A 13,024-nucleotide genomic window follows, 5' to 3' on the forward strand; every position below is an offset into this window, starting at 1 on the left:
CCCCACTTCCTTCCCAGTGAGGCACAGTTGAACACACTGCACACAGTGCTGCCGAGGACACCTGGTTAGCATCTTCATCTCTCTGGCCTGCTGCAGGGGCAACTGTGAGTCACAGATTGTGGCTAGTGCTCCATCGACTCAGAGAAGCAGCTCATGACATATCTGCTTCTTGGGTCCTGACAATTTACTGAATTTCATGTGTTTGATTAATGTGACATTGAAGGGTTTTTGTGTAATTATTATAGTTAATTTTACAGTGGTTAATTTCACTGTTATACATATTACCTTACTATAATTGTGTTTTTCACCTTCAAAATTTAAAATACTTAAGTACAAAAATTAGAAATAGAAATTATATATAGCCATAGTTCTAAAAAAGAGATTCCATGGTGTATAATTTAGATAGTCCAGAGATGGGTGTCCTGAGACTTTGTAATCTATGGGCTGCTATAAGGGCATTTTGTTACTCTTTTCTCTTAGGTTTAACAATTTTCATATCTTCTTTATGTGTAAAATTAGAAAACCAGACTTTTGAAGATATGAATAAAAGAGATTAATAGCTCCTAAATGAGAAGTTAACAGTTTCTAAAATATTTTTGCTGTTCTGGTTGCAAGCATCTGAGGTGCCAGCAGATGCTCCTGCTGGTCTTGGTGGAAGCACTCTCACTTAAAGAAGCAGTTCTCTTGTCCCCTTTGGTTGGCGAGTCCAGCCACACAGCTGTCAAGAGCATTGTCTCTCAGTGGGGTGTCAGCAGAGTCCCTCTTTCTGTTGCAGGGAAAGAGTGTTAGTGCGTTTTCTAAAGTTACATGTAGGTGAATTTGTATTGTTCAGCAAATCATTTGACATTGTCTAAGTCCATTTAAAAAGTTGAGATTAGGTTTTCTTGAACTAACCAAACGAAATTGACTGTAGAATAAATGTGTATAAAATCAAATAGACTAATGTATTTTCCATCAAGACAGTTAATGAGGACTGCTATCTCTTTGCTTTCCTTCATGTGTCTCCATAAGAACCACTTTCATGTTTTTGCAGGTACTGTAATAGGTGTTGTCATTTATACTGGAAAAGAGACTCGAAGTGTAATGAACACATCCAATCCAAAAAATAAGGTAGGCTAGATTAAGGAACTGATGCTTTAACGACCTTACTTTTCCTTTCAGTAAGAAAGTCTGTATTGTTCCAAATAACTCGTTCACATGGCATAATATGTAACATCAAAAGTGCTGGTTATTTGGGATATGATTTATCTGTGTTTATAAAATACCATTCTCATTTTTTAAAAATTTGCAAATGCAACTTTTTTTTACCTAATCAGAGTTTTATGTGAGTCTTGAATTTGCATTGTTAGATCTATAATTTGTCAGTAATTTAATAGTTATTGGTGGGTCTTCAATTTCTCATCTTCAGTTTATTTTACAAATTGTATTCTTTATTTTTATGTTGATGATTTATGTTTTTAAAAAAGGAAATCTTCACTAATGTTTTAATAGCATTTAGCTTATATTGTTAAAGCAATTTTATTTATTTCTACTGCAAAAGATACATTTTGAAAACCAAATTTTAATTTTAAAGACTGCTTGATTGTATTCCTAAAATTATTACTCAAACAGTCAGCATGTGCAAGTAAATCACAACACAAAGTTGGTGTGAGTTCTCAGTAGTCGCCTACTCAGTAGAGTCACAGTGTGCTCCATATACAGCGATGACAAGTTCTTCCTCAAGGTTGACTTTACTCATGTTTTGCTTGGAGTACAGTCTGCATGTTTAAGTAGAACCAACACCCTTGTGTGGCTTCATTCCTCACATTGTAACCAATGGCAAAGGTTGTCTTTTAGGGAAATTTATTACAAATTAAATAATCCTTTTAAAAAGACATGTTTAGGATAAAATAAGTGCAGTTTTTTCAGCTAAATGCCATTGGAAAATATAGCCTTTCTAAGATTAGGAAAATCTTACCACCTGTGCATGGCCTGTCTGCGGTACCCAGAAGCCTACTCTGTGAGGGGCTGGCTGCATTATAAATTCTCATTGAGATAATGGGGAAAGTTATCTCTTTAGATTAATACTGTAACTTTGAGTATCAAATATATCAAAGTCACTAATTCTATGATAGTGTTAAAATTAACATTTAAAAGCAAATTATTCAACTAATAATTTACAGAGTCACATGCATACTTATTGTACATTATCAAGGAAGCATGGTGATTTTTTTTTTCCCAAGCGAGCAAATAGAATATTCTAGTACATGTATAAGTTCAGTGCTTTTCTAATCTTTTCACCCTTTATATTTATGATATTTGAAGGTAAATTTAACAAGTGTAAAGTTTAATATCTTAAAAGTTAGACTGCCTTCTAATTAACTTTTAATTAACTTTTAATTCCACCTCAGTTTAACTTATTTCCTGTTTTTTTCTTTGATCCATTATTTCATCACTTTTTTTCTCTATATAGCCTTTGTTTTTAGCTCATTGTATTCTTTTCGTGGAATTTTGATTCAGAGTAATTTAAGTGACCTTGTAAGTTTATGATCACGATTAAGAATTCTGGCACTGGGTTAAGAATTAAGAATTCTCACTATCTGGGTGAGAATCTGGGTTTTGCCACTGACTTGCCCTTTGGTCTTGGACACATGTCACAATTCATCTTAATTTCCTCATCTATAAATGGAGACAGTGTCCACATATTGAAAACAAGATAATGTATGCATTGCTCTTGGAATGACAGATGTTTAATAGATGTCATATATAGTTCTTACTCTAAAGAATGAAATGTTTTGAGTGCCAATGTTTTTCAGCCTATCACTTCCAGTCAGTAAATACTTACTAACTAGTTTGTGCAAGGTACGCAGTGCCTGGCTCCTGGAGCACCTTCCCGTGGCTGGTCCCTCTGCAGCTTCTCAGGTGGGGTCGTGCACCCACACCACAGCCCCGGCTGGTCCCTCTGGAGCTTCTCAGGTGGGGTCATGTACCCACACCACAGCCCCAGAAGAGCATGGTGCATCAGGGCCGCTGCGACTCCCTGGAGACACCCTGTGGGGCGCACGTGCAACAGGGCACGTTCGGAGATATTTATTTTTAGACCTGAAAATTAAAAACATTTTTAAACTAAGGAATAACCCAAGAGAGAAAGTGATCAGGTAAATTTGTATGTATAATGAAATCTGAGTGGTCAATGCTAGTTTTATAAGAATAAAATTCAGAAAAGGGTTTCAAGCATACTGTATAAATGGGCTGAAGGAATCCAGGGAAAGTTTTGATTTTGAGGTAGGTTGAGTGAAGGGGAATATGTGATGTTAGCTCCTTGATTTCTGTTTACTCTTTGTTAGACATTAGTTTCTGAAGACTACATCTAGTGTTCTTCCATAGGCTAATGAACCAGCAAACTTTTGGACTTTTTTTGGGGGGGGGGGTGCGGGGGGGGCGGTGCTGGGGATCGAACCCAGGGCCTTTTGCTTGTGAGGCGAGCAAAACTTTTGGACTTTGAGGAAGACTGGTGCAAATGAAACTGCAAGTACTCTAAGGGGAAATCGAATTACTCTTCTGAGTTTCCTTAGATTTCTTCAGAGAGACAAGGACATCCTGACATCCCAACAACTGTTTTATACATGGGGTTGATTGATACGATGTTAGCTGAAATTCAATTTTGGAGTGACTTGTCAGCAGAGTAATTTGAGCTCTTAATACATATTTTTGAATGAATTAAGGAGTGGTTACAGTTGGGACAGGTTAAGCCATGCTGGGATCATAAACTGCCCAAATCACAGTGATTTACCGCAGTGGTCCCTTTTGTGTGTGGTGTGTCTAACTCAGGCTCATCATAGCCTCTGAGGTAAGAACAACTAGCACTTCACATACTGACTCTGAAGGCCTCTGCTGAAGGTCTCTCTGAAGGTCACACTTCATTGACTAGAGCAACTAAGTGGCCTTAGCTATGATACTCAAGAAACCAGATAAGAACAGTCCTGCTCCCCATGCAGGAGGAACTAGAGATATGGAGCCAGCAGCACCAGTGCCTGCCTGCAGCAGGGCTGTGACTGCAGCTCTTCAGGGCTTCTTCAGTGTGCAAGTGGACCTTGTGGAACCCCCAAAATGTAATGTTTAAGGGGCCATGTGGAGGAGTAATAACCAGGGACAAAGGGAACATCATGGGAGAGGGTAGCAGTGATGGTGGGTGTGCAGGGTGGCACTGGGGAAGAGCTGGAAAGGCTGGCAGGAGCCTGCCAGGAGAAAAGCAGGAGTAGCCTGCAAAGTCAGCATCAGAGAATTCCAGGGGCCCAGGGTGACACAAGGGTGTGACATTGGGGGATCTGGGGGTCAGGGTTCGGGGAGGAAAGCCTAAAGAATGTTGGTTAAAAACAAGGGCTGATTGTATCATAAAGGAAAGGATTTTGTTTTTTTTTTTCCGGTGAGAGAAGTCAATATAACAGTACTATTAATGCTTTCATAAAAGGATTAAGGGTCTTCATTTCTAAAGAAGAAAAATATTAATTCTGTGGAAGAATAAGTTTTAGTGTGGGCATCAAGAAGTAACTTAAACATATAATGTTCAGATTCTTAAAAGAAAATTACATAGTATTGTATGACTGCCATTTAAAATATGACATGGCTTCTCTGATTACTAGAAAATATTTAGTCAGTCAATATATCTCTTCCACTCTCTCCTTCCCTCATTTTCCTCCCTCCTTTCACTCTCTTCATATTTCATTTATTTTCTGCCTTCATTAACAATGTATGTAAATATGAGGACCATGCAAATTTGCAAAATTGTTTTTTAAGTTCCCACTCCTTAATTCATTCAAAAATATGTGTTAATAGCTCAAATTACTCTGCTGACATGTCACTCCAAAACCATGGGCCTTCTCTCTCAAGGGGACATAGTAGCAATCTCATACTCCTCAATGGCTTGTGGACTCTCCCAGGGTCAACTCGGTTTAGCCAATATGTGCTTGTTGATTAATCCCCTGTTTTCCTGGATATAGCAGAAGTACAGAATTCTTTAAAGGTTGCACATCCTCTCACTGACTTCTGCCTCTGCCTCTGCCTCTCTGTTCCTCTTCTGCTGCTTCATTGATGCCTGTAGGGTCTTTTGCCTTCTACTACAAGTATAACCCTGCATCCAGAAGTTTCTCTCTAGGATCAAATTGCTTTAAGAGTAAACAAAAATGATGCACATAATGGTTGACATACAGAATGGCTAAATGAATGAACTCTTTCTAATATGTTGGTTCTCTGGCTCCAGCAGAGATGTAAAGCTTACCAGGCAGTTTCCTAAAAAGATCAGACCCAAGTATAGAGCAGCTGTTGTTAACTAGGTCCAAATGGCTCCATAAGACAGCAGCAAATTGAAGCCAACACTCTGCCCACTCTCTAGCCCTGAGGTCTGCCCTTCCCATATCATGGTGTCTGCTTGCTCTGTCTCGGCAAGGCTGTTTGCTGTTGGGCACCACCCCTCATCACACACACTGGTGGAAAGAGGCCCAGGGCTCTTCCTACTCCTCCCTTTCCCCTTGGCTCAGGTTGACGGGCCTTCTTCCCCACTCAAATTGGAGGGTCATTAAGGACCAGATCTTACAATTTCTAAACCCTAGAGCTGAGCAGGTAGATGTGTGGCATTCAGCCAGTTTCATCAGTTGTTTCATAACTTTTGTTTTAAACTTGTCATTCCACTCGGCAGACATTCCCAGGCATCTTTTGGTCAGTTCTCCTTTTTCTTTTCATATTGGCTACTTTGTTCTTCTTTAACTTCTTAAAAAATAAGTAAATATTATTATCAGCAGCCAAGCCCAGAGGCCCAGCTGCTGGGTATGCTCCCCCGAATAAGAAATAGACAAAAAGAAAAAAAGAAAGAAAGAAAGAAAAAGGAAAGTAGAATTTCATGCAGTTTGACCCCTTTGGGGAGAAACAGCTAGATGACTTCTCCACCAGTTCCATAGAAGGTGTTGGAGCGTACAGAAGCAAAAGCCAGGTGGTGTGATAGCAAATTTAGATGACCTGTGCTTGACAGGCCCTGGCAGTCTACTTTTCACTCGTAGCTTCCTTGGCATCTCTCAGGCTAGTGGAGAGGCAGCCCTCAGCCTGCTGTCATCTTGAGGAAGTTGTCCCCCTTCTTCATGGGGAGTCTCTTTCACTGAAATGCTTCAGACATGCAGAACCAAGAACATCAGGGGCACTCCGAAACCCAAGCCTGGACCCAGATGCTTGCACTTGTTTCCTGTTTCCTGTGGCTGTGAATACCAGACTATCCCTAAATGTGCTTTTTAAAAAGCTGAATGAAGAACTTTCACCTTGCCACCCTTCCTCACTTCTCTGATACCCACCAGCTATCACCAGGCTCCAGCTGTCTGGGTTGGCAGTAGCATTGCCTCTCCCAGTACTGATGCTGTCTCTGGATTGGACCTGAAAAGGCAAACTTCCTGAGGAAGAAATGGGGTTCTGTAGAGGTTCTGACATACACTAGAGATTGAGAATCTCTGTTCTGGTCACTGAAATCTGAGGTGGAAAACAGTTCTGTGTAACTCAATTCAGTGACTCTGGCAGATACCCCAATTTGATCTATTCTTTTGTATCGCGTTCCCTCTGCCCGCAGAGAGAGACACGACAAACGTCTGAAGCTTTGGAAGTTTATTGTGCACAGTCTTCCTTTCTTTCCCTCTTTTCTATCCCTTTCTCTCTTTTCTTTCTCTCGCTCTCTTTCCCTCTGCTTAACTCTCGCCTGCTCCGGTCGCTCCGCTTCTCCCGCTCGGCTCACACCTGCTTCGGCCGCTCCGCTTCTCCCACTCGGCTCTCGCCCTCGCTCGCACTCTTCTTCCTCGCTTCTACTCCTACTCTCAGCTTCTCCGCTTCTCTCCCTACTCCCCCACCCCTCAAGCTTATATACACTTCAACCAATCAGGGGAGAGCACACGAGGTAAACGCGCGGACAGCTGCAGGCATAGAATAGGTACACAAGGGGGGCATGCTCTAATCACATCGTTAACTAGCCAATCATTGGAATTCGCTGGTTGTTTACTGTATAGCTGGCCGCTTTTGGCTCAGCGCCAGGCGCCATCTTGACCGTGCCCAAGGCTGGGGGTCCCGGAAACCCCGACACTTTTGGGTTTTAGAATTGGTGTTGGAATCTAATTTGATTACCTGACATAATTGAAAAAACAATGCCTATTATAAGAATTTACTAGAACTTTTTAAAGAAATTGTAATGCGTTTTATCCAGAAGGAGATTAAGAATAAATTGTAGCCTTTTGTTAGATCTAGATGAAAAATTCTAGGATAAAAATGAGTTCTTAAAGCTCAGAATTAGAATTTACCCCTCATCATAGTGCTTAGTGAGGAAGTGGGCTCTACTCAGAATTGAAAGTTTTATTTTGAAACTTTGAACAAATCAAAAGATATTATTACTAAGCAATTTTGCAATGATATTTGGTGAAAGTTTAGATTACAAGAACTGCAATAATGGACTGCTTTATAGAACCAACTTACACATTTTCATAAGGCGATACTTGATCACACCTAAGAGGGAAGAACTCTTAGAGGAGGGTAAGAGAAATCAATTGTGACAGGTTGCCATTTTCATGCCGTTCATAATAATAAGTTGCTCAGAGCAAGAACAGCAAGGATGAAATAATAATGCAAATTGCTTCAAGCAGTTATTGTAATCCCTTGGGTATATTGATTTGTGTTTCTGATAAAAAGATGCTTTCACATGTCTCATTGACAGAGAGACAGGTGACATGTGCCATTACATGAATTAGAGCCACTTCTTGTTATCTGGATTGTTGCAAAGACATTTTCAGATAATAGAGCAAAATACAATCACCTATGGTGTATTTTGCAAGTTGAAATCAAAGCAGTTTTGGAGAATAGCTTTCTTATTTAAAAAACACAGTTTATTAATATCGTTAGATTTATAATAAAAATCTTACCATAGAGTAGCTTCCTTTTCTCTTAGGGTTGCATAGACTCGTAGCACCCCTTAGTATTTCTAATAGTTGCCTTCTTAAGTAATATTTTCAAATTTAAATACTTGTTTAAAAATGTGCTTCACCAAAGAATTACATGTTGTAGAATATAGTATCACAATCTACATTCAAAAGACTATAGTTAACATTAAAAAATCTGCAGTGTCCAGAGCCCCCTCAGAAGGTTGACCACAGCACAAGCCTACCATGAAGTCCTCCAGCAGCACACCAGACACATGTGACCCTGGGGTTGTGCCAGCTGACTTGCCACCCTTATTCCCGGGCTGGCACACTGTAACACAGCTGTACACAACTGAAAGTCAGCTTTCCTAATCCGCAGTTTGAACATAAGTGGGCTTATAATTCAGGAAAGCTGTAAAGGTGTGAAATACTAAATGTTGAGAGGTAATGCTGATGATATTATCTGGGACTTAACAAACACCTACCTACAGCAGAAAACTGGATTTTGTTTCTAAATCCTCTTAAAATATGAATTTGATTTTAAAGCAGATGCATCAGATAGGAAATATAAGCATATTTATTAAAGTAAATGCTTTGTTTACTAGAAAGACTTAATTCTGCATAAAGTTCTGAATAAGAAGGGCTTACATATTTGTCGCTTGTTAAGTAAGAATATATTTAATAGTATTTCCTTACGCCTAATTAACTACAGCTAAATTCTCTGTAATTCAGATTCTTAACAGAGATGTGTAATTTACCCAAGAAGCAGATGAATACTTTCATAATTATCTTTAGTTTTTGAACCCCTTGATTCTTTACCCCAAGTCCATGAAAACAGAAATGTGTGGAACTTGTGATAATGACTTATTTATCATGGATGGCAAAACTAAGAATTTATTCTACCCGATCATTTTGAGGCATTTCTGATGGCAAGGTCTGAAATGTTTACTGTGACTGAGAGCGTGACAGGCCGGTTTTGTCCAGAACCCCTGCATGGATAAAGTGGGCCAGAGTGGATATTGATATTGTTAGTGAGGACTTGGGTGAGATAATGAACTCTTCCTGAGTAAATACCATTTTCCCATGGTGATTTCTGTAAACCACCAGATCAGGATGGTCTGTGTGTTGGAAATGCTGTGTGGTCACTGCCTGCCATTAGCAAGTCACACACATGCTGGGGGTTCAGAAGCAACCTTTGGGGCCTTTCAAGCCAGCAGTCAGCCAGAAGGGAGGGCTCTGTGGTTTCCTCACTGCATCTGCCAAGGTCCATTTAGGTGGGGCTCTACTGAGCAAGTGCCGCCTCCTCCCCTCTGAGACAGAGAAGCCCAGCCCCTAATTTGGCTCTGGGCAGTTGGGTGGGTGCTTATCTTTGGGGAAGCACTGAGGAAAGTGGAAGCAGCTGAGTGCAGCCTTCCTGCTTGGTCACCCTGCCTGTGCTTTTGTCAGGGACCCCAGCACACTGTGACTGCAGCACACACGGTTCCCTCATGACGCAGCATCCTGGTCACCTTGTTCTTAAGCCTCTGGCAGTGTCTTACACACACACTAAATGATTGCGTAATTTTTCTTAGGGAATAGTTCATGGCTACCCTTTTCTAAGTAGTAATTTTGTTTTTAGTTATTTTTCAGAATCAAATCTTAGCACATCTAGTCTCAGTTGTCTGCTCATGCCTCTGGAAGTTCATACTGAGTGTGAATGTTTCATTTTATTTTCTTGACATTAGAGGGTGACTGTACCAAGTTTTCTGTTTTGAACAGACCAACATGCAGCAGCCTCAGCCTAAGGTCAGGTGGCCTTTGTGGTGTGCTGTCCCCTACCACTTAACACTGTTAGCTGGTTGTCCCCTGCATGAGTCCTGTCCCTCACAGTGTGCTGCTGTATCTACCCAGACCTGGCCTTGCCAGTGGTCTGGCTGCTCTGCTGAGGCTTCTGAAATGAGATGATACATGTGAAGACCTTGGTGTGACATCTGTCACTGTGGGTGTTGAAGACCTGTGAGGTGTTTCACTGAGTTCCAGTATCCCTTCCTATTGCATGGTCCTGGGTGTTGTGTGAGCTGTGCTTTGGCATGGAGGTTGGCAAGAGTGTGGGCTAGTTGAACCAGCAGACTGAGCAAGTGGCCTGCTGAGCTGGCTTGCTGGGCTTTGTTTTATAGTGTGGCCACAACTGGAGGACCTTCCAGTAGATGGCAGAGACCAAAAAAAGGTTTTCATTCTGGGTGAGGAAACGGCACCTGTGGTGTTCTGTGCTGATGCTGAGACTTGCAGGCTTCGTGTGAGGTATGGGTGACAGTTTGAAGGAGGTAGCCTTCATGAGGCACTTATTAATTGCACATACTGCCTTCAAGCTTATGAATTTCTCAAACAGTTCCAGATAGAATTGACTAACAGTCACTCCTTATCCCCCCCCGCCCCCTGCCCCGCCGCCCACCATCCCAGTACTGGGATTTGAACCCTTGGGTGCTTGACCACTAAGCTACCTCCCCAGTTCTTTTTATTTGATTTAGAAACTGGGTCCCTCTTTGTTGCCCAGGCTGACCTCGAACCTGCTGTCCTCCTTTCTCAGTTTCCTGAGTCGCTGGGGCTATGGGTGTGCTCTCTTGTGCTTGACTGTTCATTCTTATTTTTGGAAACAGATTTGTTTAACAAAAAATAATATTTTAAAAACATGTAAACAAGAATTAAAGTTCATAAATTTTTGACAATTTTTTCCCTAATACTTTGAGAATTTAAACTGATTGAGTTACATAGACACACAGATGTTTCTTCATAGGATTTTTTTTTTTATAAATAAAACCTTGAGAGTACAAAATGTCAATCCCTTTTTTGATAGTAGTTTCTTTGGCAGCAGGCCAGAATCTTTGAAAAACAGACAAATTTAAAGTGCTTATTTGAATAAAAATGTACTAAATAAATACACACTACAGCTGGCAGCTCACCTGGTCCTTGTTCGCTGGGGACACCTCATTTCCACCCAGCCTCACTCTGGCCAGACCTCACGTTTAGGGAGGTACCAGGCTGTGTGCATCTCCACCTCACTACGCTAATGGGGTCTTTCCTCTCCCCTGCTCCCTCCTGCATAAGAGTTGGTAAAACTGATGATCAACTTTCACTCCAGCTCATAGTGCCTTCTCTTTGAGAGTTCCTTTAAATTGGCTCTGTGTCCCATTCATGAACCCATCATTCTTACTATTTTTTGTTCTTTCTTCCACAAAGAGAGAAATTAGACTTATATGTTCTGTACCTAGTCCCAGGATCACCTGGGTTCCTTTCAGCAAAAAATGGTATTAAGAAGTCAGGTTCTGGTGTTGGATGTGCCCCTTGCTCTTGAGATATGCCAGGCACTCTCAACCCACACAGGGATATGTGTATGTATGTATGCATCTGTCTATACATGGACAGATGGATATGTGGGATGGATACATACATGTGTGGTAGGCGGACACATGGATTGATGGGTGGATAGGTGTGTGGTGGGAGGATACCTGGATATATTGATTGACTAGATACATGGATACATGTGTAGATGGCTAGGTGGACAGATACATGGATTGATGGGTGGACAGATGTGTGGGTGGGTGGGTACCTGGGTACTTGGGTGGATGGATGCATGTGTGGGTGGATAGCTGGATGGATGGGTGTATAGATGGATACACATACTCAATTTAAGTCTTTTTTATCTTTATGTATATTGAGCACCTTGAATTCAGACATACTTCCAGTTCCAGTTCAAGTCCACAGGGTTATTTCTAGTGTTTCCTCCATATTGTAACTCCCTTCCCTGGCAGAATCTGGTCTACCCTCACCCTTAATGTGTTTATTTATTTGAGCAACCCCTTCACTATAAGCAGTCTGCACTCCTCCTCACTCCACTTGTGCCCTGACGTCCTGCACCAGCTCACCTTTGCCTGTTGTCCTTCCTCAGCCAGTCACTGAATGAATCAGTGAAAGATATCCTAGAACCTCTTAAATCATCACCCCTAAATGGAGCCTTGTGGGTGAGGAAGGAATAATAATGGTCTTCAGCTGATGTAAGAGGCAGTGTGACCAAAGTACAGGATTCTCTTCTGGTGTTAAATGTTGCATTCTGCTTGGTGAGCACTGGGTTTTTTTGTTTGTTTTTGGCACATCTGTGCAGACTTTTGTGCCAGTATGACAGATTGAACACACTATGAGAGATAATTGATCTTTCCATAGAAACCCCCATGGGTAAATATGGGTCCTGAAACAAAATCCTAAATGTGGGTTTCCATCTCCCCTCTGCCACTATCCCCAAGTTACTGTCTTTATCAACCCAAATGGGGAATCTCCTGCATATGTGGAACCCTCCCTTTCTAAGTCTGTTCTTCATTAGACAAGGTAATCCTTACTTAAGGCGATTACCTGTTGCATCTGTCATTGTTAGGGATTAGAAACTCGCACCACCTTAAAGAGATTCCAAACAAAAGGGGGAATTCATCATAAATGCATTTGTCCTCTGCCTCTGTCCCTGTCTTTTGCACATAGTAAACCCTTAACAAATAATGAGTTGTTGTAGATATGACTTGCTGTGCTGTCATCAGAGATACTAGGTTTTTTAAAAAAAAACTTAATGTTCCAAATTTTAAGTAACCCCAAAGCTCGTGAACAAATTTAAGAAGTTAGGCCTAGAATTCGAACTTACAAGTTTTAAGCACATAGCCAGATTTCTGTTAATTTTGCTACTGGTGCTAATGTGAATTGTTTTTCCCCCATAGTAATGTTGATAGCTCATACTTTGTTATATAGAGTCATAGAATTGCTAAAGTGATTCAGGGACACTCTCCCACCACTACAGAATAAAGATGTAAAAATCAGAAATAGAAAAAGCACAGATAGAGCATCACTACATTAACCTGTGCAAATGAGCGAGTTGGGTATGATGCAATTTAGAGAGATTTGTTTTGGTTGAATATTTAGTCATTCAAGCAACAATTTCCTTAAGTTAAAGTCAATAATTTGTTTTGTTATTACAATTACAAAAATTGTTTCATAGCCTTAAGATATAGACATGGTCTGAAACACACAATGTAGAGAATAGAATTTTCATAATGGATCAATTTAATATGTTTTTAATTCCAAACAATAGA

At 40.8% G+C, this 13,024-nt stretch overlaps 1 protein-coding gene across 4 annotated transcripts in view; it reads left to right on the forward strand.

Moving 5' to 3' along the window:
• The window catches only part of Atp9b (ATPase phospholipid transporting 9B (putative)), a 254,531-nt gene that overhangs the window by 122,730 nt on the left and 118,777 nt on the right, over positions 1 to 13,024 (forward strand). For all 4 annotated transcript variants that reach the window (XM_047526605.1, XM_047526603.1, XM_047526604.1 and 1 more), the window contains one exon: positions 1,034 to 1,110. In XM_047526605.1, the coding sequence (XP_047382561.1) occupies positions 1,034 to 1,110 (77 nt within the window). The remainder of the gene's footprint in view (positions 1 to 1,033; positions 1,111 to 13,024) is intronic.

This window comes from Sciurus carolinensis, chromosome 15 (assembly GCF_902686445.1).
Source record: "Sciurus carolinensis chromosome 15, mSciCar1.2, whole genome shotgun sequence".
NCBI lineage: Eukaryota > Metazoa > Chordata > Mammalia > Rodentia > Sciuridae > Sciurus > Sciurus carolinensis.